Source organism: Aureobasidium pullulans, assembly GCF_000721785.1.
Source record: "Aureobasidium pullulans EXF-150 unplaced genomic scaffold scaffold_18, whole genome shotgun sequence".
Classification (NCBI taxonomy): Eukaryota; Fungi; Ascomycota; class Dothideomycetes; order Dothideales; family Saccotheciaceae; genus Aureobasidium; species Aureobasidium pullulans.
In genome coordinates, this window is record NW_021941038.1 from 23,029 (window position 1) to 48,725 (window position 25,697).

At 51.0% G+C, this 25,697-nt stretch overlaps 9 protein-coding genes across 9 annotated transcripts; 3 read left to right on the forward strand and 6 right to left on the reverse strand.

Moving 5' to 3' along the window:
• Positions 1 to 407: 407 nt before the first annotated feature.
• M438DRAFT_324132 (uncharacterized protein) lies at positions 408 to 1,725 on the reverse strand (the record flags this gene model as incomplete). Its single annotated transcript, XM_029903044.1, has 3 exons — positions 408 to 889; positions 944 to 1,406; positions 1,474 to 1,725. 3 exons carry the CDS (start codon positions 1,723 to 1,725, stop codon positions 408 to 410), a joined length of 1,197 nt encoding a protein of 398 aa, XP_029757609.1.
• Positions 1,726 to 3,891: 2,166 nt separating this feature from the next.
• On the reverse strand, positions 3,892 to 5,560 carry M438DRAFT_357791 (MFS general substrate transporter; the record flags this gene model as incomplete). The annotated part of the gene is made up of 2 exons (XM_029907198.1): positions 3,892 to 4,965; positions 5,018 to 5,560. 2 exons carry the CDS (start codon positions 5,558 to 5,560, stop codon positions 3,892 to 3,894), a joined length of 1,617 nt encoding a protein of 538 aa, XP_029757610.1.
• A 1,011-nt stretch (positions 5,561 to 6,571) lies between these two features.
• M438DRAFT_337828 (lysyl-tRNA synthetase-like protein) lies at positions 6,572 to 8,675 on the reverse strand (the record flags this gene model as incomplete). Its single annotated transcript, XM_029904043.1, has 2 exons — positions 6,572 to 8,284; positions 8,661 to 8,675. The coding sequence occupies 2 exons, from the start codon at positions 8,673 to 8,675 to the stop codon at positions 6,572 to 6,574; spliced, it is 1,728 nt and encodes a 575-aa protein (XP_029757611.1).
• Positions 8,676 to 8,710: 35 nt separating this feature from the next.
• Positions 8,711 to 9,061, forward strand: M438DRAFT_376668 (uncharacterized protein; the record flags this gene model as incomplete). Its single annotated transcript, XM_029908680.1, has 2 exons — positions 8,711 to 8,811; positions 8,872 to 9,061. The coding sequence occupies 2 exons, from the start codon at positions 8,711 to 8,713 to the stop codon at positions 9,059 to 9,061; spliced, it is 291 nt and encodes a 96-aa protein (XP_029757612.1).
• A 293-nt stretch (positions 9,062 to 9,354) lies between these two features.
• M438DRAFT_279670 (uncharacterized protein) lies at positions 9,355 to 11,136 on the reverse strand (the record flags this gene model as incomplete). The annotated part of the gene is made up of 3 exons (XM_029901101.1): positions 9,355 to 10,262; positions 10,315 to 10,979; positions 11,027 to 11,136. 3 exons carry the CDS (start codon positions 11,134 to 11,136, stop codon positions 9,355 to 9,357), a joined length of 1,683 nt encoding a protein of 560 aa, XP_029757613.1.
• A 1,237-nt stretch (positions 11,137 to 12,373) lies between these two features.
• M438DRAFT_376670 (uncharacterized protein) lies at positions 12,374 to 12,946 on the forward strand (the record flags this gene model as incomplete). The annotated part of the gene is made up of 3 exons (XM_029908681.1): positions 12,374 to 12,431; positions 12,508 to 12,824; positions 12,878 to 12,946. 3 exons carry the CDS (start codon positions 12,374 to 12,376, stop codon positions 12,944 to 12,946), a joined length of 444 nt encoding a protein of 147 aa, XP_029757614.1.
• Positions 12,947 to 15,012: 2,066 nt separating this feature from the next.
• On the forward strand, positions 15,013 to 17,882 carry M438DRAFT_347942 (glucan 1,3-beta-glucosidase). The gene has a single exon (XM_029906023.1). It carries the CDS (start codon positions 15,087 to 15,089, stop codon positions 17,487 to 17,489), a length of 2,403 nt encoding a protein of 800 aa, XP_029757615.1. The 5' UTR covers positions 15,013 to 15,086; the 3' UTR covers positions 17,490 to 17,882.
• Positions 17,883 to 19,104: 1,222 nt separating this feature from the next.
• Positions 19,105 to 24,301, reverse strand: M438DRAFT_337833 (uncharacterized protein; the record flags this gene model as incomplete). Its single annotated transcript, XM_029904044.1, has 4 exons — positions 19,105 to 20,110; positions 20,165 to 20,561; positions 20,754 to 24,095; positions 24,160 to 24,301. 4 exons carry the CDS (start codon positions 24,299 to 24,301, stop codon positions 19,105 to 19,107), a joined length of 4,887 nt encoding a protein of 1,628 aa, XP_029757616.1.
• A 217-nt stretch (positions 24,302 to 24,518) lies between these two features.
• M438DRAFT_73393 (ARF/SAR superfamily) lies at positions 24,519 to 25,626 on the reverse strand. Its single transcript, XM_029910282.1, has 6 exons — positions 25,520 to 25,626; positions 25,360 to 25,470; positions 25,285 to 25,301; positions 25,078 to 25,223; positions 24,947 to 25,027; positions 24,519 to 24,868 (listed from the first exon to the last, which is right to left on the reverse strand). The coding sequence occupies exons 1-6, from the start codon at positions 25,576 to 25,578 to the stop codon at positions 24,737 to 24,739; spliced, it is 546 nt and encodes a 181-aa protein (XP_029757617.1). The 5' UTR covers positions 25,579 to 25,626; the 3' UTR covers positions 24,519 to 24,736.
• Between the last annotated feature and the right edge of the window lie 71 nt (positions 25,627 to 25,697).

Here is a 25,697-nt window from a genome sequence, read left to right on the forward strand (position 1 = left end):
CGCGCAGATTCACCACTGAGGAGCAAAGCGACCGTGATCGCGAGGCTTAACCTTATGCCAGATCGGCATATATATCACGCAGTTCTTGCTAAAGACACAGAGCGTGTCGAACGTTGCGTGAAGGACCAACGCTATACACGCATGGTTCCAATGAATTATACAGCATGTTCTGGCTTGAGTGACATTAGCTGTATTACATACATCAATCAAATCAACGATGACATTTGACGAGCTTTCGAATGCACAGTCCTCGTGACCAAAATTTGCTCGTCTCACGCTGTATTGATGAACGCCTAATGAAAGTTATTCGGAACGTGATCGAGGTGTGATGGAGGAAACAGTCATGGTTTTTCCTACCATAACGGTCCCATAAACTCAGTCATTGAAGTCTTCTTGTCATCAATCTCCTAATCATCTTCAGCTCTCGAGACATTCCATGTGTTGGTGTAATCACCACTTTCCGGTCTGACTCTCGAGACGATGATGACGGGTACATTACTTCTTCCGCTTCCTGAGCGTTCGTGTTCGTAGTCATCCCAAGCTTTGTTGTCCTGTGCATCCATGACGCTATCCATGACTGTATCCTCGATGTCTGGAATTACGAGATCCATACGAGGTACAGGGGGTGCTGAGGATGTAGAGTCAGGACGAGAAGAGGAAGTAGTTGTTGTTATTGGCACAGGAGGTCCTTTCTCAAGATCCTGGTTTTGACGAGAGCAGGAAGATGATATTGAGGAGCCGAGAGTTGTCCATCGGGTGAGGCGGTGGAGGAGAGAGGTGAAAGAGGTGATGGATGCGGAGAGCCAGGGTTTGAGAGCAGGAGCGCAGGAGGCAAAGATGCCAAGGCCACATTCGAGCAATTCGAAAAGGAGGATTCTCCCCAGGCCATCTGATTTTCTTGTCAGATCGTGGTTTACATCCAATGAAGAGGTCGCTAACTTACATGATTGGTTGTGGTCGTGTGTCCAGTAGGCAATGTAGGGCAAACGACAAATCGTCATTGCGGCAGCCAAAACACCCAGCCCCAACGTTGCCCATGCTAAGCACATGTTTCTCGTGCTCATCACTGTTTGCCATAGGATGACTCCAGGAATGATGGCGCAAGCAAAGTCCGTAATGATGGTAATACAGGCAAAAGCGTATCCAACAGTCAAGACAACCGCTCCAGGCAAGCAGTATCCAGGAGTGTGAGGATGTTGCCAATGAGTCCAGATGGCAGCATATGGTACACAGTACACGAATGATCCGACAAACATGACGAGCGAAGAGATGCTGACAATGATAATGATCCAGTGTAGGGAGCGTCTAACTTTCGGGGCAGTCGAGAGGCGAAGAAATGTGTAACAGATACTGCATTTGATCAAGCCCGTAGCGATTGTGTATATCGGCTTGTACATGGCAAATGTCTAGTCATTATGTCAGTATTGGTTCATGACATCTTCAGTTCCTCTCATGAGAGCAGTCTATGGTTACCTGAACACCTTTCATTCTGTTCTCTTCGGTAAGAACCTTATCAGGCATGGCAAGGCCATACATGAATCCCCAGAGTGTGGTTGCACAAGCTCCGAGATGGAATAGCAAAGCCACGATGATGAGCCAGTCATCGATCTTGAAAGACCGCCGTGTAATACGAACATAGCATCGTAGAGGAACGACAACAAGTGGTAATACGATCATGGCAATCGTGACAACGAACAGAGGGATGGATTTGTCGTGCCAATCCATGGTTGCGGAATATCTACCATGCACTGGTAAACTGTAGAAATCTTCAGGACCAAGTGTTTCCAGATCCAAAAATCCAGGTAGACGTGAGCGGATCGTTAATGAGAGGTGACAAGCGGGTAGATGTGGTTCAAGAGCCTCGTGTATGGGGAAAGGGGACCAGAGGCACTTATATCTAGCTCATATAGTGTGAACGTTAACAGCAGACGGTTAGCTTCTGCGCCGTTTGATTTGCCATCCTTCCGGCTTTTAGCAAAAATTCCCTTCTTCGGCGTTTTCTTTTCTAGCTTTTGCTCTCCCCATATCTGTCTCACGTGGGCCTCTACTACTTGACCTACTTCTGTTCTCGGACCTTTGAACCTACTTTGTGGCTGTAGGTATTTGTGACAAGCCTTTATCTTCTGGAGTTGAAGAATCGAGACTGGTGCCACCAACGGGTCCTCTTGCTTACATGACAATGTGAATGCTTCAGCCGTACAGAGACACGATGATAGCATAATGTCGACAGATGTCTCGGACGATCTTTCTCTTGTGTTTCTTCTCCTTGGCCGTCATCAAGAATGACCCTCTGCGAAACAGATCCTTCGTTCTGTGATCTTTCGAGAACTGGGAAAGATCGAAGAGCGAAGAAGGAAATACAGAAACTAGGGGATATGGACCCTTGGCCCCGTTGTCGACGACGACAACGTTTTTATTGTTGTACATGGCGATTTAAGCTTTTGTGTGCCAACAAGCCCGTTTGCAACAGTAGGAGAGATATCGACGAACCACGCAGGGTACATAGGTTGAGGACTCAAGAATATAAAGTGAGGCCTTTCGAAGCGACGAAGGATTGCACAGGCTGCATGGAGTACCTCGAGATGGTAGCAGTGGGTCTTTCCAGGGCTGATAGAAGTCGTTTTACAAGACTTTCGGCATCTGCTGTGAGAGGCTTCTGGCCAGGTTCGGCTCCAGGAAGGATAAAGCATGTGCGCTCTGTTCTCGTGGACACATCCTCGGAGGGGGATGATGCTTGTGCGCGATTATGCATCCAGCGCGCGCCGTGACTCATGGCTCGTCCGCCGGAGGAGAGAGAGTGTTCCGATGGCAGAAGGTTGAAGTTATTGCAATCGCGCTCGGTGTTGAATGAGAACGCATGCATTCCATTCACGTCGAGTAGATGCGGCGACAGTCCTTGTAGGAGAGAGCTACCGAGCTCCCGCACCAAAGATACCGAAAGCTTGGCAGCGGGCTCAAATGCTTCTGCCTGAGGCTCTCGACCCCAACCTTCACCACCGATTCACTATTCCTCCACCCACTCTCACCCACCATTCCACCACAACCGCTTGCCCAAAGTCCCTCTTTAATAGCTCAAAACATACCCCTCCCTTTCCTCTTCGATCCCGTCTCCTCGAAAAGCAAAAGGATGACTTTGCAGCCACGGCAAGTACAAAAATCTCGACGCCTGTGTGATTCGAACACACGCTCCCGAAGGAAATGCCTTAGCAGGGCATCGCGTTAACCACTCCGCCAAAGCGCCTTGAAGGTGTATCCCGAGATTGGTTGGATCTCGTTGGATGGATGCCGAAGAAGTGCTCATTCCCACATATAAGGCCTTCAAAGTTGAGCGTCACAAACTGAGGAGCAGGTGGTCTGAGCTTTGCGCTCTACGAGCTCGACGGCGACAATGTTGATGTCCAGTTTGTAGATGTTGCATTGGGTCGATCCTGTCACAGGCATGCTGAGTGCTCGGACGAGATAGAGTGCCCCAACTTGTTCTCACGGTTCGTGCAGTGGTGTCTTAAGAACCAGGATAAACTGCAGTGTTTCTAGCCTGTTTTCAGAAACAGAGAATTTGAAATCTTCAAAATCGATGCCGAGCACGCAGCGATCAAGTTGACCAGATATAGCTGGCACCAACACATGTTGGGATATAGAGGACTCATCCTAGTGTACCGAGTACATCGCCATATCCCACGCAGAGGCAGGAGATGACAAAACAGTCGACAAGTGGTTGCTACTGGTGCGACCCTGTCTGTGCTTCGACTTGAAATCGCGCTCTCCTTTTAGCAGACGTCGAAGTCGAGTACTTGTGCTGTCCGTTGGCAGTGGAATATGTAAATGGTCAAATCATTAGATATCTACCCATATATAAACAATTATATGACCCGAAATGTCATCGACAGAAAATCAAATATCCACCACAACACTTGTTCTCGTACTTGTACTCGTACTCGTACTCGTGCTGGTGTCCGGACTCGTATTCGTACTTCTCTTCTTCTCCTCATCCTGGGCAGCTCTTTTTGTCTTCTCTTCCTCCTCCTCTTTCAAAGCCTTCTCCACCTTCTCCGCATGCTCCTCATCGTGTTTCAAAATCTGTTCCGCCTTTTGTTTTCTCCTCAACTTGAAGATCGATCCTCCACACCAGATTAATGTCGGTACTGTGGTGATTAGAGACAGGCAACCGAGTACAAGTGTCGCAGTACCCCATCCATCTTTCTCCTTGATGAAACCAGCTAGTATAGGTCCAACCATGGTGCCAGCCGCGTATGCCATGTTAAACAGTCCGAATGCCTGACCGAAAGCGCCGTTTCTACCGAAGAAGCCAGCCGGTCGCTTGGCTCCTTGTGCTTCTACCGCATATGAGACTTCTGCCATCAATGGCGTGAGCGATAAAGTGACACCGAGTCCGACTATGGCGAGAAGTGCGCAGAGAAGCACCTTTTGGCGAATGCTGTCATGGTCGACAAGGCGGAAGAGGATGAAGCAGGGACCCGTGACGATGAAGCCGACTGCAGTCAGCCATCTGGCTCCATGTGTATCGGCATATTTGCCGATGTAAGGACCAACAAAGGACGGAATGGTGACGGCCAGAAAGACCAGACCAGCTCCGATAGAATCCCAGCCCCAGAGTTCGTTGACGTACAAAGGCAAGATGGAGTCGAAGGAGGTAAGCAAGGCGGCGGAGATGAAGCATCCGAAGAGAGCGGCATCGAGTCTGTACGACGAGAGTAGAGAGAACACTGTAGGAACCTTACGTTTCGTAGGTGTCACTGCAGGTGTCTCAGTATCTTCGGGTGTGTTACACTCCGGGTCAGCTTCAAGATCGTCGTTTGTGCTGCCTTTGTGTTCATCATCTGTAGATACTTCAACTGCCTTCGTTCCCAGCCATTTCTGGGCTACTTTCTTCTCGATCATGATCAAACGGAGAATAGCATCAAGACCCAAAAGTCCAAATGCCATGGCGAAAACGGCATAATATCCCTGCGATGGTGTTAGCAAGCGTACTTTCGCTCTTTGTTCAAGGACAACATACCGATTGCTTGAAGACGATACCACCCAAGAGGGGACCAAGCAAATAGGCCATCGACATCGCGATACCAACAACACCCATCGCTTCTCCGATAGCATCGGAACCAACAGTATCATTGAGCAACGCCAGTCCAACAACCCAAACCACCGCTGCCGAAAGACCTTGGAGGACACGGCCAACAACGATGAGAGCAAGACTATTACCGACAACCAAGAATACCGTCGACCCAGCCAACGCCAGCAATCCGACCATGAACGGCCAGCGACGCGAGTCGAACCGATCAGATGCCCACCCACATATGGGTGCTCCAACTAATAACGATCCCCCGTACGCAGCCAGCAGAATTGATATCGTAGGCTGGACGTCATTCTCTGCAATCCCAGCACGACCGTGAAGGGCGAACGGCAGCACAGGCACAATGATGCCGTACAAGAAGACATCCGTAAAAATGGCAGCGGAGACAGTAACAAGGATCAGCCAATACGAACTTCGCAACTCAAGGAAGGCCGGAGGCGTCGTCTCCGTTCCCGTTAACCACGCGAACATCTTGATGCTGAGTATTATTGTCGTATCGATGTATTTCTTGAAGCCTCTGTTCGGAGTGATAAGACATGCTAATAAATAATAGGGAAAGAAGAGACGGAGGAGGTGTAACTTAACAAGACATTCGAGCAAAGGATGCAGAGAAAGAAATGTCTTCTCTTTCCTTGGATAGATAGCCCTATTAGCCTCGATTATGCGCGTGGTCAACTGGTTTTCCCTTGGAACCGCCTCATTAGTTCTCGTCCGGCTCCCGCGCACTGCGGAGATTTATCGAGGTTGTTGGAAAAAAGTAAGGCTTCGAGGCGTCATGATCCGCATGGACCTTCTGCATGCAGTATCGAGTCCGTGGCTTGGCACCACATGGTCTATTTTACCACCGTCTTTGATAAGAAACCATCTCAGCCCGTTGACGGCTGCCATGGTATACGATATTGTTAGCAGCCAAGGCCTGAGATAACACCCGAGAAACACCACTCAGCAGGCTGTGTAGATGAGGCGCTTCCTGTGAAGATAATCGATGTTGTTGGTGACTCAAAGGCTGTCAAAAGTGCGGTGAGACCGCTCGTGCAGGTTTATTATTGATGCGCAATGCGCAGGCTGCAGAATCGCTGCAGTTGGAAATGTGCCCGCTCGTGCAGAAGTTGCGTGTACACATGAGGGGGTTTCGTGATGTGATTGAGTTTGAACGAACTCAACCGTGGTTCAGAGGCGGTGCGACAAGTGTCAAGTTGGGAATGGCTGTGTTTATTGAGGCCTGAATGGCTACTATTCGCCGGCGCTGAGTGGCGGTAGTCATGTCGCCTTGTCTGTCAGGTAGATTGAGACAAGAACTGCAGCTGGAGCGAGATTGTCGGGCTGCTGCATAAAGGGAGATCAGGGAAGTCATGACCCGGTGCAAACCACATCTAGAACCAGACATATTCACATCGCGAAGAAAAAGGAAGAAGACAATTGACGAAAAGAAGCGGAGGGGTATCATTGAAAAGAAGAGCAATGTATATATACAGAGGGACGTCAAGTCTGCCGGGTAGCGAGACCGACAACATTCCTCAAAGTACCAAAGGGCAAGACATCTCCGATGCGTTTCTGACCAGTGAAGAGCATGACCAGACGATCAATGCCCATGCCCCAACCACCAGTAGGGGGCAGTCCCCACTCTAGTGCCTCAAGGTAGCTCTCGTCGACTTCAGCCCTGCCATCGCCTTCGCCGTCGACTTCGCGGTATTTGAGTTGCTCCACGAACTTCTCACGCTGCGCGAACGGCGAATTCTCCTCTTCGTACATGTTTGCATATTCGTTGCCGCGGATGAAGAGTTCGGCACGGGCAGAGATGAGCTGAGAGGTCTTAGGGCAGGTAAAAGACTTGGAGAGAGGCGACATAACGGCAGGGTGTTCTGTTATGAACGTCGGGTCGGTACAGAGTGGTTCAATGTAGTGTCCTGCCAGAGCATCTAAGAGGCGTGGGAGCGTGGGTCTGGCCGGGATGGGGATGTTGAGCTCAGTGAAGAGGTCGAGTATCTGTTGTGTCGCATTGGCGTCGTTCAGGTCAGGCAATTTTCTGCCCATCTCTTTCTCGACGGTAGGGATGAAGGGAAGGCGTGGGAACGGGCCTTGGAAAAGGTGGGTTGCATCCGAGTCAAAGTTGACAGCCGTATCGGAGAGATGTTTGAAATTCTCTTCACCCAGCTTACGCAGTTCTTCATGCAAGCCAGCCAACAGATCTTCCGTCATTTTCATGAGATGATCAAGGTCGGCAAACGGCATATAAGACTCGCAGATGGTGAACTCGGGGTTGTGAGTTGCATCGACGCCCTCGTTGCGAAAGGCTGGTCCAATTTCGTAGACCTTACCCAAGCCACCAACAACCAATCGCTTCAGCCATAGTTCCGGAGCAATGCGAAGGTTGAGTGTAGTATCTTGCATCTCAGTAGCAACAGTCTCGAAGGGCCTGGCGACAGCGCCTCCTGCACCTGCAGTCAGCAGGGGCGTGCTGACCTTGGAATAGCCTTGGTTATCAAAGAAGGTAGAAATGCCACGTTCGATAGCAGACCTAATCCTGAGCGTCTGTACAGCCTGGCGATGAACCAACATGTCAACATGAGGCCTACGGGCGCGTGTTTCAGCGTCATCAAGTTGAGCAGGGATTTGATGGAGCGAAGGCGACATGAGCTGAGGAAGCTCTGTCGCAAGAATACTCTCTTCTCCACCTTGAGCCTTGTGTGGATGACCAACAAAGGTGTACCAATCTCCCCGACGAACGACGCGCTTGAAGGCATTGAACTGCTCACGAGGCACACCGTTCTGATCGAGGTGGGAGAAATTACAGATGGCTTGGGCGACACGATCATCTTGTTCTATGTCGATGAAGACCAGCTTGGAGCCGGCAGTGCGCACAGAGCGGACTCTGCCGGAGACGACAAACTTATCGTCGAGCTTGGTGGCACCGTTATCTAAAGTTGCACTGCTCTTTCTCAAATCGTTCACGGATATTCTAGCGACATCGGGGCGTTGAGCAAGACGCGGCCAGCAGTCTTGCAAGGAAGTGTTCGCTTGCAATTGGACAATGCGCTTCTCATAATCGCCAGTCGGAGAGTCCTTGACAGGCTTCTTTGAAGCAAGTCTGGCGCAGGCTGAGAAGCAGCGAGTATACGAAGGAATCAATTGTGATCGGACGTCATGTCGAAGAACGGGCCGCAAGAAACGGTAAACTTCGGCAGACCTTTGCATCTGTAAAACACAGTTAGATCTTGCATCGATAATGTAGAATTGGGTTGCAGTGTGTGTGGTGTAAAAGAGATCAGGATAATCGGTATGTTTGTGAAATCAACCCCCCGAAGGAGTCATTCGCAACGGTTCTTTACAAATTTGGCTCATCATGGAATGTGTAGATTGGGAAGAGGAAGGGAAAGAGCAAGAACTTACCATGTGTCACAGCATGTTGTGTGGTGTAGAAAGAAGGAAAGAGGAAGGAGAGAGGGCGCAGAAGTTCCTGCTGCAAGAATACCGAGCTCCAGCCATGTGCGCGTGGCCCAAGCTCAACAAGGTCGAGCGTGCAACTTTCTAACCATGATGATGCGCGGCTTGGAAGAACAGTAATTCATACTCTACGTCCTTTCATCTCTTCACACAACACCCCCTTCAACTCATATCAAGATGTCTTTCCTCTTCGGTGGTGGTCGCCCCCAGCCCTCTTCAGCAGAGAAGATTGCCGCTGCTGAGGCCGAGATTGACATGGTCTCGGACATGTACAACCGGTATGCACCACGCACCATCCATCAAGTCGCACAACTATCGCATACTGACCGCCTTTATAGTCTCGTCGAGACTTGCACCAAGAAGTGCATCCCCAACAGCTACCGCGAGGGCGACCTTAACAAGGGCGAGTCCGTCTGCCTCGACCGTTGCGTCGGCAAGTTCTTCGAGGTCAACATCAAGGTCTCCGAGAAGATGCAAGGAGAGGCTGCTGGCAAGCAGGGCGGTGTCGGTGGTTTCGGTGGCATGTAAAGTGCTGCTTTCGACACTCATACCAGCAAAACAACACATCCTCAATCTCGACGAACACCTCAAGGCGAATCCACTGCCCGCCACCCTCTTCCATCCGAGCACGCGCACACGACAGCAAGGAAAAAGCAGAGGGAATATAAGAGCAGGGAAGAACAAGCTTGGAGGTTCCTCCCTCTATGCGCTCACGAGCAGCGCTGCTGTACCATATTTCCGATACCCAAAATCACCTCACCTCTTCAAAAGAAACCTCGTATGAAGGACACGAATTGTACAAAAGCCGCATTGAACCTTCTCTAGAAATACTCCTTCCAGAACCGGAACTTGACATCGTGACTAGATTCCTCCTGGCAAGCTTTCCTGATACTCCTCGCCGCCAGATTGGGTCCACAGAAATAGACGCCCACCTCGGCCCTCCTTGACTCCAACCCACTTATATACGTTCCGTTCTCGATCGAATCTCTCATCGCACCTAGCAACTTGTGAAAGTCTGGTCTCCCGAAATTTGTCCTCGAATTCAGCTCTGTCAACGGATCCTTTGTGGTGCCAACGCTATTCAGTACGATATTGTTCGCCTGGTCCACATCCATCTTCTGCGTCAAGTACGTGTGGATCTTCAAAAACTCGTCTGTGTCCTCGTTGGGTTTGTTGTAGTCCGATGGCGAAGACATCGAAAGTGATTGCATCTCCAAAGACGACAACAAGGCTTGGAACCACTCGAAAGACGTCGTCGTCCTGCATACCCAGATGAACTCGACTCGCTTCAGTCGTTTGGGCGGATTAGGTGATAGTCGCATGTGCCAGATGTTCTTGAGGATCGAAGCCCACGGTGTGACACCAATGCCAGTACCGATCAGGATGGCAATCTCATGGTTGAACACGTCTTCCGCAGGTGCTCCATAAGGTCCATCGATCCTGAGCGTAGGCATCTCCTGTCCTTGCTGAAGAGCTACCTCGTACATCCCCATAGGATCAAGCTCTTCATATAGAGCTGCTTGTTCCGGTCCAGCGCCCAACGCGTTGGCTAGTGATTTTGTAAAGTCGCCAACTTGGCGGACGTGGACGCTGACATAAGGGTCGAAAGGGCAAGATGTGATGGTGAATGGATGCCACTGATGCTTCGACACCTCTGGGCAGTTGAGAAAAAGCCACTGTCCAGCTTTGTACTGCATGCTCGGCTTGCGGAACTGAATCTCCACAGCATCTATCGCGGAGTCAGTGATTTGCATAGATATAACCTTGCTTTCGATACTCACCATATGGATGTCTGACGACTTTGATGATTTCTGTTGGTCTGCGAGCACGAATCTCTCGATATACTCTCTCGAACAGATACATGCCACCACCAATCAGCTCCCAGCGCCACCCTTGATATCCAAGACAATGGTTCCAGAAGTATTTGCCAGCGAATGGCGATACAGGCTCAACAGTATCCCGAACGAAGCATCCGGTGGCATGTGTATACATGGCTAAGAGAAAAGGTACAAACAGGTGATGAGTGTACCAGAATGTCTCGAAAGACTGTTGCCGGATCTTCTGATGCGCTGTCGTGTACATGAGAAGCATGCAGAAGAGCATAACATGTCCTGTTACACCACCAGCCTGAGTGTAGTGGATTTCAACAGCTGCTTGTTTGCGAACTTGCGATCGCTCGACGTTGAAGAAGTTGACATAGTGGCCTGTAGTATGAACAATGGTCCAGAATAAGAGTGAGTAGGCGACTTGTCGATGAAACCAGCGAGATTCGTCCAAGGGGAGCCATTTGACTTTTGGTCTGAAGAAGCGTAAGATATTTCTGCACATAGGCAGCATGATCAATGTGGTGTCGACGCTGAGGACCAATCCAGCGCCTCTCGATATCCATACGGAAAATGTTAGTATGTTAAGACCGGCCAATGCCTTACTGGTCTGTTGTTTGTACCTTGCTAGAATTAGCTTGAAAAGCATAGCAGAGAAGTCAGAGCATACCATCCTACGATGAACAATGCAACGTGGAATCCATGAAATAGCAGGTAGAAGGTCAACTTTTTGGGAGTGAACAGTGACCTCCATGACCTCTCCTCGGCATGTTCTGGCATAACGAACAAAGTTTAGGAAAGACTCCCGATAAATTCTACAAGAGGTATCGTTTGTCTCCCAAATTTATCATGATCAAAGTGTCCAGGGCCAGGTGTTCAGTTTGACTGCATGAAATCAAGACAGCGAAATCAGTATAGCTAACACAGTCTGTCGTTTCATCAAAGAGAGAATCGCAACAAAACGATCACGATTCAATCACCAGATAGACCAGACTCGACACAAGGGAGGAAAAGAGCAAACCTCGGTTGAGCAGTCAACTCGCCTTACCACACGCACCACTGCATAACCGCCCAGCAACCCACCTTGATGACCAGGACCTGCATATTCTCCTGCAGGGCTTCCTCATCAATCACAAAATACGGTGGCTGGCTCACAAAAAACCATGTGTGGAAGTGATGAGTGGTCGAAAGGTGGAGGCCTCGGCGCGTGCCCAAGAAGGGAACAGAGACGCGTTGATTGGGTGCGTAACCGCTGGCACTGCTGCATGCTGGTTTGCCCTTCTCGACATGTATCTTGGCGAGTACACTGATATAGACGATAGTGATTGCTCGCTTCGGCCCTTGATCATGATAAGATGCGATATTGAGGGCTCATATAGTAGGGCTGCCTTCGGATTGCGTCCACAGAAAGGTGACTTCGAGATCCATCAGACAACCGGGCAGCGGAGAATAGAGCAAGGTCGGTCAAAACCGACCGGAATCATGCAGAAATGCATTGATACTGTCGATCTCTTGCCGAATGAATGTTTGTTAAAGGCAAAATATGGTTTGATTCGCGGACGACATGGGCGCTTCGCAGTTACGAAAAGCCTCACAAGACCCTCCAACCACCCACCTCACGCAAAACCAAGAAGCCAAGTGGGATCGATTCCAGCTATTCTAGAACTCCACCCACTCCCTCGCCTTCGTTCCTGCCCTTTGCAAAGCGAGCAAAAAAGACATGGATCCCGCTTTCTGTTAAGCCACTCCCGCCCAATATCACCTGCATCTCTTGCTCTTCCCTCGTCTTGTAATCACTAGTACCCTTTCCCCATACTCGCATCCCACACCACCCGCTCGTCACCCCAGCAAAAGGGTTGCTTGATAATATACAAAGCACTGGTCTTTCGTCACCTGAATTGCACTGAATCCGAATCATGTCGGCTTCGACCCTTGTGTCACCACTCAACCGGTAGCAAAGATTCCATCAACATACCAGAGTTTCATCCTCACTGTTGTTGACCTACACAACCGCAGCATGGGAAAGCTCATCAAGAACCACTTGGCCCGTCTCATCGTCATGACAGCAGCAACATGTAAGCTTCATTCCTCCTCCACTTGGCTGTTTCCACAGCAAGTCTATCTGACTCTGACTCTGACTTTGCACCACAGATCACATCGCCGCCAGCCTCCACGGCTTCTTCTGGCCCAAATTCTTCTTCGACTTCTTGACCAAAAACTTTGATGGCGCCGTCAAACCTGTACCCATACTACAAACCATAAACCTCATATTCGGCTTCATAAACCTAGCTTGGGAGTGGCCACTGGAATTCCTCGCTGGAACTGCAATACATCGCTCGCTGGAACTCAGGATACTGCTGTTGCCATTGTCGAGCTTGACGGCTGTGTTATTATATCAAGGAACGAATCCCGCACTATATTACCTCATCGGATGTGGGATATATTTCTGGGCGTACACAGAAGGCGAGGTATGTTGGATCCTAATGCTGTTGTGCAGTGAATACGCTGACCACGCTGACAGGTTGTCTGTGCAAAGCCTTGGACGCTACCACGAAGACCGAATCATACGAAGCAATTAGAACAGACATGACTTAGTCTTCGACATGTAATCTTGTTTCCTCCCGGCCACAGTGAAGCGTCTGGCTGGATTGTCTTTGCCACAATGTGATGACTTACTGAGGTGATACCTGCTAGCAGATGGACGGCGAATTGCCGCGTCAACGCTACATTCAAGCAGCGCAGCATCTTTGTCGACGCACGGCAAAGCGAACTAGGGAGAGGTGAGACCGAGCAAGTCCGTCGGTCTTGACATGTTATGCCCTTGCTTCGCAGTATTGCCATCGAGAAGCATGTAGATGCTGACCCATCCTGCCCCTGAGAGTCTGCGACACTCATAGATGAGCCCGCCTCGGACGAAACACGACTAAAGTGATCTGCATAGATCCAGCGACGTCAAACAGACCCTGATTCACCCCTCGACGCTGATAACCTCGGATGGGAAGCTGCCGTAGCTAAGGGTCTTGCTGTACTAGGTCGATGCTTGAGTGTGCTGTTCCAGTGCAATCTTGCTGAGGCCGAATCGGGTGCGAGAGTCGTTCGGACATGATCTCTAGGCGAGCTCTAGATTGACCGCTTGGTTGTTTCCATCTCTTTCTGAAGCCAGGGGGAGCAAATAAGGGTGACGAGTTTAGTGAGCGCTGAGAATCGATCTTGGAAGCCAAGTGGTGAAAGCGTTCTTGTGACCGTGCGTCTCATTTTGATATGACACTCGTCGCTTATGTCTGGCGTATGGTCGGCAGATCTGCTAGGAGGCTCAAGCAGTCATGTAGTACCGTGTGGGGTTGTTAGTGAAAGACATGGTTGCACGAGCACCATCCACGCGCTCACAAAGAGTGATGTGTTGCTCAAGCCGTGGCGTTCTGCTATGCTGGTGAAGTACACATCTAGACGTGTCTTTGGTTGTGGCGAGGCGGAGATTTGGTGTCGCAACGCACTTGTTCGGCGAGCGACAGCAGAGACACACGGAGCAGCGCTACGGGCCTTCCGTCGCTTCCGTCGTCGCCGACATGTACGCACGGCAAAGGCAGATCTAGCAGGTCCAACTCCGCCACCACTCGAAGCACTGTCGATTGCCATTCCCGTTTCATCGGAGCCGACAGTGTATCTTTGGCTCCCCGGGTGACGAGAGCACAAGCACGTGTGTGCCGTCGAGAAACAACGGGCGCGTGGCCGAAGCACCTGAACGTTTCAGCAAATTGGCAACTGCGGGAGGCCAGCCAACAGCACCTCGTCATTGCTCTACATGGAAAAAGACGTTTGCACACCACTCTTCACCAAACACTTGACTGCCGTAGACTGGTGTTTCTTGGACGACGCCCCCTTGCCGTTAGCACTTATCAGAGTCAAGACCCTTGACCATACCTTGGTGGGCTGCCAATCGCTGGCGCGTCGACCGCGTTGAGCCCCGCCTGCCAGTGTGCTACTGCATTCCGAGCGAGAACATAGCAGGCTAGCAGCGAGAAACGTGGTGATTCTGTGAATTGAGCCGCCCGTACGTAGCCATTCGAGAATCTAAAGTAATCAAGCCCCGGATATGGTTGTTGCGGAACTTGCAACGGTGCAGAAAGAACTATCTATAAAGTGGAAAGAGCGCGCATATTCCTTCCAACCAGCAAAGGAGCAGAGCTTCAATTCATCCCAAGCTGAAACACGCGAGGGAAAGGGTTCTTACACACTTCGAGACCCAATACTGCTGCAAGGTGAGTCCGTTCCATTCCCCCTCCATCCAGCATATTCAAAAAGGGCTGGTTACCTTTGCCTCTGCCTTCTTGCCTGTCACGCGCGTTCCCTCTTTTCTTCAACACACTGTCATTCTTTGTTTCTTGTTTCTTCTCGGCCGAATCGCTGTTCACTTGATCAATACAAGTATCTTGCTGGACAACAATACATCTTTGTCATTGTTGCTGTCAGGTGCTATTGACATTTGAGACTATTCCAAGTCAGAAGACCGGACTCTTCGAGACTGTTTCCCTTCAAAAGCTTTCCATTCGCTCCATTGTTTTGAAAATTCGCCTATCGCATTCGCACTTTTTCCACCTCGACACAACAACAACTTTCGAGATCTTTCTTCAGTGCAGGCCACTGATACAACGACTTAGTCTTTTACACCCTTCAAGCTCTCTTCCTTTCTCAAACCAACCTCCGAATCAACCATCATCACAAACTTCACCATGCGCGCTTTTAGCCCGCTCTCGCTATTTAGCGTCGTAACCGCCGTGTTTACCTTGCTCCTGGTGCTTGCGCCATCCCAGACGTCGGCCTCTCCCGTCACATCGGTCAAGAGAGCCACGTCTTCAAACTATTGGCTCGCAAACATCAAACGTCAAGGATCTGTGGCATACGGCAGCGATTCCTCGTACGCAGTCTACCGCAATGTCATGGACTACGGCGCCAAGGGTGATGGCTCTACAGATGATACCGCCGCCATCAACGCCGCAATTGCTGCAGGCAGCAGGTGCGGCTGGGGCTGTGACAGCAGCACAGTCAAGCCGGCACTCGTCTACTTCCCTCCTGGTACCTACATGGTATCCCAACCCATTGTCATGTTGTACTACACTCAGCTCGTCGGAGACGCGCTCAACTTGCCTGTTCTGAAGGCCACTACTGGTTTCCAAGGCATGGCCGTTCTTGACTCGGACCCCTACGACAGCAGTGGTGCCAACATGTTCACCAACCAGAACAACTTCTTCCGTCAAGTCCGCAACTTCAAGATTGATCTGACTGGCATGCCTCAGACAGCCGGTGCTGGTATTCACTGGCAGGTCGCCCAAGCCACTTCTCTCCAGAACATTGTCTTCAACATGATTCCTGGCTCTGCCTCCAAGCAAGTCGGTATCTTCATGGACAATGGTTCCGGTGGTTTCATGAGCGACTTGGTCTTCAACGGCGGTAACTACGGTGCTTTCTTGGGCAACCAGCAATTCACCTCTCGTAACTGGACGTTCAACAACTGCAACACCGCCATCTTCATGAACTGGAACTGGGCCTGGACTTTGAAGTCTGTCTCGATCAACAACTGCGGCGTCGGTCTCGACATGTCCAACGGTGGATCAACAAACATCCTGATTGGCTCCGTCATTCTCATGGACTCCAAGTTGACAAACACTCCCATCGGTGTCAAGACTTCGTTCACCTCCAACAGCGCCCCTGCCACCGCAGGCACTCTCATCATCGACAATGTTGACTTCTCAGGCTCGCCTATCGCTGTCGCCTCGGCCGATGGTAGCTCCATTCTCGCAGGTGGCAAGGTTGTTACTTCTTGGGGTGAGGGCCGTCAATACGCCGGTACCTCCGGCTCTCGTGTCCAAGGTCCTCTCGCAGCTACTTCCAAGCCTGCCGCCCTTCTCGATGCTTCTGGCAAGTTCTTCGAGCGTTCCAAGCCTCAGTACGAGTCTCTGCCCGCCAGCTCCTTCATCAGTGTCAAGTCCTTCGGTGCCAAGGGTGATGGTGTCACCGATGACACTGCTGCCATCCAGAAGGCCATGGCCGGTACAACTTCCAACCAGATTCTGTACTTCGACCACGGTGCCTATGTTGTCAGCAAGACTATCAACGTCCCCAACAAGATCAAGATGACCGGTGAGATCTGGCCCCTGATCATGGCAACTGGCAGCTTCTTTGCCGACCCTAGCAACCCCCAACCCGTCTTCGACATTGGAAAGGCTGGTGAGGCCGGCGCTGTCGAGATTACCGATCTAATGTTCGAGACTAAGGGCCCAGCCCCTGGTGCTATCATGCTCAAGTGGAACATGGCTTCCGCCCAAGGTGCGTCAGGCATCTGGGATGCTCACGTACGTATTGGCGGTAGTGCAGGCACTGGACTGCAGAGCGACAAGTGCTCCAAGAACCCCTCATCGACCGCTGTCAACACCGCCTGCGAGGGTGCTTACATGCTCTTCTGGGCTGGCACCAAGTCTGCCGGCGTCTACCTCGAGAACACTTGGTTCTGGGTCGCTGATCACGAGCTTGATCTTCCTGACCATAACCAGATCAATATCTACAATGGTCGTGGTGTCTACATCGAGTCTCAAGGTCCTGTCTGGCTTTACGGTACCTCATCTGAGCACAATGTGTTCTACAACTACGAAATTCGCAACGCAAAGAACGTCTTCATGGGCATGATCCAATCTGAGACACCCTACTTCCAGTCGAACCCGAAGGCACCCGCTCCCTTCGTGCCCCAGCGTCCCTCAGACCCCACCTTCTCGATCTGTTCTTCCCAGAACCCTTCAGCACCCTGCTACAAGTCATGGGGTCTTCGTGTCATTGACAGTACCAACGTCTTCATCCACGGCCTCGGCCTCTACTCGTTCTTCGAGAACTACAGCCAAGACTGCGTCGCCACCAATAACTGTCAACAGAATATGATTGGTCTCCAGGGTAGTAACAACAACCTCAACATGTATGCCGTCACCACAAAGGCATCTGTCAACATGATTACCCTGGACAATGGTGTCGCCGCCGCTCTCGACGCAGACAACAGAAACGTGTTCGGTGCCACAGTCGCCTACTATCGCAAGGGTGGCTCATCAGCACGCGACTGTGACGACGAAGACGAGGAGGATGACCAATAAGCGGCTTCTCAACCCCATGTCAATTGTTCTTTCCACTTGCACAAACAACAACCACACCCACATCTCAGGTAGATGTGTGGCACGATCTTCGAAAACCATCCGGAATGATTTTTTACTAACGAAACAGCATCTTGTCTTTTACACAACAACAATACCCCCCCGCGGGCCTCGGAAATGGAAAAGAGGTTCAGCCCCAGTTCTATGGCGTTTTTTAATCATGGAGAGCAAACAACTGGCGCTCATTTTTTTCCGAACATCAGGGAATTGATGATTGCATCTTGGGAGGAGTTCTGTGATTTTCTTCCAATAACAGACCTTGAAGGTCGAAATGCATAAGTGGAGGATAAATGGCTTGCATTGGACAGAACGATATGGGTCCAGGCGGAGGAATGGGAGGAATAAAAATCGACAGCAAAAAAAGAACACGAAAAAAATAAGGCAGGCCACCTTTTGGTAGTTAGTGTAGTAGCATAGCAAAGGAATCACATCACACCAACACTGACAAGAATTTTTGTCGTCCACATACTTCCTTCGCTCTTTCCCATCTTATGTTCCTGTTCCTCTTGAGCCCGTTGTCGAATAGCTATCTTCCTTTGTCACCCCCCTCTCCTTATTGCTGGTCTGTGTCGCTGCCACTGATCTGTTGTCGTGGCGAAGTCCTTCCCTTCCCTTCACATAACTGCACTGTGTTTGTGCTAACAGTAACGAAGCAAGAGCACATCACATCCATCACTCCTTCCCATAAAAATAGGTTCCCGGCCCCATTCATCATATCAACATCAATCTATCGCGGTGACACAACGAAACCAACATCCAGCAAGCACCTTTTAATAAACATTTTCTATCATCCTTCGTCAAAGCCATGATCGCGATAGCTACGAGACGGATTTGAAGAAGAGAGAAAGAAATCAATCTATCAGTGCACCATCTCTCTCTGGAGCTTTCGCTGTCATGCTCAAGATAACCCCGATTTTTGATTATCTTCGTAGGTACACACACTTGATTGATGTCAGCTGTATAGTACAAATAGCTGTCAACAAACAGCAGAGTAAACCCGTGTAACTTTCAGGAAGACGAAGCACAAATTTGTAATTTGGAGGGTGAGACCATGTAGCAAGAGTGATTGGTCTTCTGGCGATTTGTTTCTGTCAGGCAGGTACGATCGGTCGGTCGGTCGGACAAGGAGAGATGAATGCAGCGATTGAGCAACGCCGAGAACGGAGAAGGAACGAGAACTGAGCAGTCTCAGCAAAGCGAGAGGAAAGAACCTCAAAACCTTGCTCCTGCAGCGGGAATGGGCGATCAAGCGTTGACATACCTTCTTCCACTACAGTATACCAAAATCACATATCGAAAACTTATCAGGCAAGACGAAGATGACGATAATTGAACAATACGAAAAAGAGGCAATAAAATGCTAGGAGTGAACAAAAAAACCGAAAAGCCACACCCCACCCAATCCATGCATGTGCGTCCAGGAAACAACGACTCCCTCTACCCTCCAAAGCACCATGCATGCAATAACCGCCCATTCAACCCAGAGCCATGGAAAACTTCGACCCAACACCTCGCAAACAGCCCCGAAGACAACCAAAGACAAAGATCAAGGGCTCACTCAGAGCCCACAACAAATACCCAAAACATCTCTAACTTCAACCATACCCCCTTGCTCACCACCGACTCTTCCAGCCATCAAGCCGCCAGAACCCCAAAGCCCTCTCCTTTCCTCCCAACGTCTGAATTTCACCTTGACTTCTCTAGGCAAACCGCCAAGTACGACTCTAGCCTTGGGGATAGCAGGTCTGTCTTCCAAACTAGCAGAGAGGATGGCATAGTCGTGAGAGAACAAACATGCTTGAACGAACGCATGTTGCCATAATGCCTGCTTTGAAAGCAGAGGTCCGGGTAAGACGAGGATTTCTGAGTTGGCGTCGAGGATGTAGCAGCCTTCTGGTTCCAAGTCATCTTGAGTGAACGGTGCGATTTCTGAAATTGAGGCTTCGAACTCGGTGGTGGGTGATTTGTTGGAGCCGGAGCTGTTGGGGCGGTCGGTGGAAGGAGACTTGGGTGCGCTCCATGAAGGGCGACGGGAGAAATAGCTCGTGAACAGTGATGTGGCTGTTTGTTTGGGCTTCTCTTGTGTCTCGATTTTGAACAAGCGGACCGAGGAATGCTCCCAGTTGCCGCTCTTTCCTTTCCACAATGCTGGAGATTGACAAACGCTTTCACTGCCAGAATCGTGGATCGCCGAGAGAAACTCGGCTGTCTCTTTGCCTTCGTCGATCTCGGTGAATCCACCACCAGGGTTCAGGTCCATGGAGATCAAACGAGTGCTCCCAATAGCGGTTGCGCCACAACCACTGCCCTTCCATAGCCAAATCTTTGTCTCCTGGAGAGTGATGGGACGGGCGACGATGTACGGGTACTCAGAGCAGAGACTGCTTTTGGTACGGTCGACTTCGTCAAAGGCAATGTGGCCCATGTGTGGGCGTCCGCAAAGCATGTATGGCGCTGTTGAGCTCTCTGCGCGTGAACCACGGCGTGTAATCACAATACCACCGAGTGCTTGGAAGAAGTTTGCTGGTTCGCGAGCTTGATCAATAATGTACAACTGTGTTGACCTGGAAGACGTTAGCTCCTTTGTACGAGAAGTCGTAGAACTGGAAGGTGCATACTTTTGGCCAGCTCCTGCCTCTCTAGCGATGCGCTTGGCATGGACTTGTGTTTCATGAATAGTTGATTCCGATATGCGATCACCACACCAGAGATACACCTCCGCCATCCTAGTCATGTTGGCAGTGTAGAAGATGTGAGTGCAAATGTACATCGAGTTCTCGTACAAGATATGCTCCTGTTGTGCCGGAAGGGGTATCAGAGTACCATCCGACTTGATTTCTTGGATTGACGATCGCAGAGTCTTGATCTTGTCGGATTCTCCCGACCTAGAACGCAGCACTGTCTGAGTGTCGGTGTTGAGCTGCAATTGGTTATGCGACTTGGGCACTTCGCCAAAGAAGTCGGACAGATCGCGGCCAGCTGGAAGGTCAATCATGTCGGGCAAATGAGGTAGGTCTATCGAATTCCAGGATACACGTCAGCTTCTCAGTCCCTTCCGTGGGCGTTGGTATAGCATCGCAAAGAGTGGCTCAAACTGCTCAGAAGCAATCAGAAATTTGGACAAAAAGACAAAACTTCAAAACATGAATCAAGATTCTTTTTCCTTTGTGCTTGCACTCTGGCAGATGTACTACTGCTAAGACTCACCTTTGGTACTCAATTGACCGCTGACAATTCTCGAGCTCTTCGCTGGCTTGGGTGGTGCTCCTGAGCTGGGTGATTGTACTTGCTCATGCCCGTTGGTCCGTTTGGGCGACTTGATGGAGTCTTCAGAAATACCAAGTCCCATCTTTGGCGATGCATTGTATCTAAGGGGTGAATTCGAGAGGAGTCCTGCAGACAGCATTGCGGCCTCTTCGTCCTTCTTGGTGGGCAACTCAATAGGAGCACGTTTCTGTGGTGTTGTCTGCTGTACTGGCTTGCCCCACATCGATGCCGCACTCTTGACTGACGCGAAACTTTGGTTTTCCTTATCTGCCTCAGTTGTGTTCAGCGGTGGCAAAGGCTTGTCTTGTGACCTCGAGGCAGCCATGCCCAAGCTCGGAAGAGGCTTGGAAGGGAGGGGTCGACTGAAGCCAGATGGCTGGCGAGCCGCCGAAACAGGAGTTACAACGTTCGGTATTGATTGTGCGCTCACCGAAGAGCTAGCCGAGGAAGTGCGAAGAGGAGTCTTGACAGAGATGGGTGTCGTGGACCTAGCAGTAATTGTCGATGAAGGAGTGCGAAGAGGTGTCTTGACAGTGGCGGGTGTCGGGGGTTTGTCAGAAACCATCGGCGAAGGAGTGCTCAGAACTGGCTTCACGGGTGTGACTGGCTTAGGCTTTTCTGCACCTGCTGTTGTCGAAACCTCAAGAGATGATCTGGCCGAGACGGGAGTCTTTGGCTTCTCAGACTGGACAGAAGGGAATGTCATTGACTTTGTCGGTGTAAGTGTCTTTGGCTTCTCGGTTTCGGCAACAGGTGGCTTCGAGAGATTGATGGAAGCAGCCCTCACGGCTGCGGATTTTGGTCGAGGTTGCACGGGAGTCTTAGTCACGGGCGAGCTCGGTGATGATAGGTCGATTGACTTTGCCGAGTTGATGGATGAGATGCGCTTTTCGGGCTCAGGTGTTGCTTTGACAGTCTCTGCAGGTGCGCTCGACTTGGGCTTACGTCTCTTGGGACCCTTGGCACGACTCTTGGTCATGTGTGTAAGCTGAGTGCCTTCTCCAGGTTCCTGGTCTTGTGTAGTTGAAGCGCGGTTGATCGCAGGAGGAGAGAATGGAGAGCCCGATGGAGGTGTATTCGACGTGCTCGGTGGGCCACGCGCTAACAGTCCTGCGAGAGCTGGGTTGAAACGATCGGCGATTTTGTTCGACATAGGTCTTGTTTGCGCCTGGGGTTTAGATGGCTCCTGCTGTACTGGTTTAGGAAGCTCCTGTGTTGCTGGCTTGGGGAGCTCACGTTTTTCTGGCTCGGGAAGCTCTTGTTTCTTGGGCTCAGGTTTCTCTTCGCTCTTCAGCGCAGTAGGTGCTTCCTCGGCGGGCTTCTCGTCAGATGCGACAACGGATGGTTTTGCTTCAAGAGAAGCTCTTTTCAGCTCCACCTTTTCTGTAACGCTGCTTCTCTTCTCAGGGGCCTTGGGCTTGCCTCTTAGATTCTTGTGGAACGATAGTGCCTCAGGCGTAATGTCTCTATGCGACTTGGCAGGCGCAGGAACGTTAAGCGTGCTGTTAGAACGGCCAAGTTGTTTTCTGATCGAAAGTGCCTCTGGTACAGATGAAGGGGCAGGGGAGATTTTGGGCTCAGGCGCAGGCTTCTCCACGGCGGCCTTGTTCATCTCTTCCTTCTTCTTCAACAAGCTTTCTTTCAACTCATCGCGTCGCTCTGTCTTTTGAGGACCAGCGCTGAGAGATAGGCCTGCCTTGCCGCGAAGAATGTTGCTCTTCAGCTCGTCAGGGGCCACATACTTCTCAGTCTGAGCTTTCTTAAGCTTGCCAAACAAGGCCTTGAACTCGGGCTCCTGCTGTGTCTGCGCTCCGATGGTACCGCTTCGAGATTTCAAACCGGAACGGAAGTCGGTCTTGGGTGTAGTTTCTTGCTTCAGTTCAGGCGATTTGAACTCTCCTGATCTCATTTCTGGTGACTTCAGGGCAGGGAATCTGGGCGATGAAGAAGCAGTTGTATCAAGAGAGTCGGATGCTTGTGGCTTGGGAGGAAGGGTAGGAGCCGACGACAAGACACTCGACTTCAGCGCAGCAGGCTTGGCTGGCTCCTTCTCGGTGACCCTTGAGGAAAGCGCGCTGGGCTTAGAAGGGACTGGCTTGATAGACTCTTCCTTCTCAGGTGTAGCCTCCTTCTTGTCGGAACTCTTGTCATTCACCTTCTCCTCCACAGGCAACTCCTTCTCGTTCTCCTCTCTCTTAGGTACTTCTTTTACCGGCTCTTGCTGTTCGGATCCCGTCTTCTCGGGAAGTTTGGGCGTCAAGTTGAGTGAGGGAGTGGAAGGCTCGGGGAGAGCAGATTTGCCGACGAGAGAAACAGGCTTAGCCTTCGTAGGGGGAGTGACGTTTCTTGAAGCACTGGGAGAGTGAGTTGGAGTGTGCCTCATGGACGACCTCTTCAGCAGGCCTTGGCCAAACGTGGGTGTGTCTTGGGCTTTTGCAGCATCGATGTTCTCTTGTGATGGCGAGGCTTCAGCAGTGCCCCGTTGTTGTTTTGCCTTTGCGAGATCTGCCATCCAACTAGGTTGATTCGATTGTGCTGATGCGAGGGGCTTGGGCGAGTCTGGACGGGTGAGGGCACTTTCAAGCCAGCTAGCCTTGGTTGGACTGCGACTCCATCTCTTGTTGGGACTGAGGGGTGGTGACATAAGACCTTCCGGGATGGGCTCCTGTCCGGAGAAGGAAGCCAATGATCTTGAGCGCGAATGTCTGGTATTGAGCGGTCTCTCCGACTTCTCCTCCTTGATGTCCGACTCAGGGGCAATGTTCAGGTTGCTGATGGTGCTATGGCTCGAGGAAGGGCGAGAAGGAGTTTCATCGGCATTGGTAGCACTGCGGAAACTGGCAGTCGAATCATTGCGGGCCAGAGTCGAGGGACCGGCTGTGACACTCCATCTCTTGTTGACACTGTCATTGCGCTTGAGCATGGCACTCTGAACAAAGCCACCCATGCCCTTGGTTGGCGAGCTAGGACGCGAACTGGGGCGATCCAGACGGCTTTGCGCACTCGACATGGTTCGACCAAGTCCAGGGTCGGCACTGTCCGGTGCGGCAAAGCGCTGAGAGTCGCGTGAGGGAAGAGGCGCGCCCTTCTCGGGGATGGACATCATGCTCATGGGCCTGATGGACGAGGCCCTCGTGGGTGAGCCCATGTCAACAGACATGGGCCGACTGCGGGGCGGGCGCGAAAGTGTGCTGGCGCGAGATGGCACGGCGCTGCTAGGGGAGGCCCTTTGCGGACTCGTTGACGGCGACATGTGTGGTGAAGCCATCTCTCGTTCTCTCTCTGCGTGACCTGTCAGTAACAACGACCTGGAGTGTTTGGGGGATCTGGCGCTCGTGTGACACACCCAACTTCCTCGCGAGTCGTGAACTCGCGATCTGGGCTTCTAATTGCTCCTGACGCTCATTGTCTTCCCTCTGTCTCTTCTCCTTGAGTTCGCGGACGCTCTCGAGGAAGGCGTTTGTATCGAGATCGGGGCTATCGTCCATGGCGTATGGCGTCTTCGTATCTTCTAGGTGTCTAGGTAATGATGGTATCTAATCCATACGGTAGATGACGCTGCTATCGATCAATGGTTCAATGCTGGATTGGAAGCGTCTGGCGACTGTGACGGGAGAAAAGGGTTCAACAGTCAACCAACGACACACTAAAGACGTCTTGTTGACATTTATTTGTGTACCCGTCCTGAATCCACCAACCGTCCCGACCGCATCTCTAAACGCGCCGTGCCAAGCCCTCTATTCCCCGTTCGCTCTTGAAACACCTCCGTCAACTTCCCTGCAGAACATCTTTGTGCACTCCTCATATATTTTGATTGTTTTTTGACTGCGTATTTGAGATCAGGGGTCTGCTCATGCCAGATCTGCCCCTAATCATCCTCTTCCTCCTCCTATAGAAGATTCGATACACAATCTCCCAGCCCCTCAATACAAAAAGAGCCGGTCCTTGGCGTCTTGCACTACCCATTTGAGGCCTTCCTGAAGGTTCAATCCAGTCAATGCGCTGCACTCCATAATGTTCCACCTGTGCGTGTGAATCGTGTCGAGTCGTAAGGCCTGCGTTGCGATTCCGAGTCAGTATGCTGCGTGGATAAACAAAGGGACCCCGCTGCGGCTGGCGAGGGAACGTCAAACCTTGCGTATTTCGTCCGAATCCATGCATCCTGACACATCGCTCTTGTTCTTGAACACGAGCAGACTGGCTCCCATCAACCGCTGCCGTTCGAATCAGTCCCCACTTCGTGCAATGTTGCTGAGCCTTTTACCTCTTGCAGGAGCAGCCCCTCCAGTTCTTGTCGACAATCGTCAATTCGTTCCCGATCCGTGCCGTCGACGACCCATATAAGCGTGTCCGTCTTCTCGAAATAGTTCTTCCAGTATGTCCGAAGCGTCTTCTGCCCGCCAACGTCCCCTGTGCCGTGTAAGTTTCGGTATCGGCATCTCGAGCTCGAAAACTGGGCTGGCTCCCTTACAGATGTTCAGCTTGTATCTGTTTACCTCAGCTGTCAGCTCCACATCCTTGCTCCAAAATGGCCAGACAACCTCACCCATCATAATCGATTGTTTTAATGATGAAGCCTAGAGTTGGCGAGACTGTGTTGATGTCTTCGCCCATGATATTCTTCACTATTGACGTCTTGCCGCTGTTGTCGAGTCCACTGGTCGATGGTTAGCCTCATTCAGCTGCGCCATTGAAAATTCACCCACAGCATCAGGATTCGCATCTCCTTGTCCTTGAGACGCGCTTTTCGCAGTATTGACAACATTCTGCCTGGAAACGGTTACTCAAATGATGTATGATGACGGAAGTGAGAAACAGAGTTGGAAGAGTTCAGAAAGAACAAGAGCAGGTCACGTGCCTTCCAAAAAATGTTTAGTCTCAATT

Excerpts from the sequence above, each read along its gene's own strand:
- M438DRAFT_347942 (XM_029906023.1), top strand. The coding sequence starts at position 15,087 with ATGCGCGCTTTTAGCCCGCTCTCGCTATTTAGCGTCGTAACCGCCGTG.
- M438DRAFT_73393 (XM_029910282.1), bottom strand. The coding sequence starts at position 25,578 with ATGTTGTCAATACTGCGAAAAGCGCGTCTCAAGGACAAGGAGATGCGA. Across the intron at positions 25,028-25,077 it reads AGGGGCTGCTCCTGCAAGAG|CGGTTGATGGGAGCCAGTCT; the intron begins GTAAAAGGCTCA and ends TTCGAACGGCAG. Across the intron at positions 24,869-24,946 it reads ATTCGGACGAAATACGCAAG|GCCTTACGACTCGACACGAT; the intron begins GTTTGACGTTCC and ends ATCGCAACGCAG.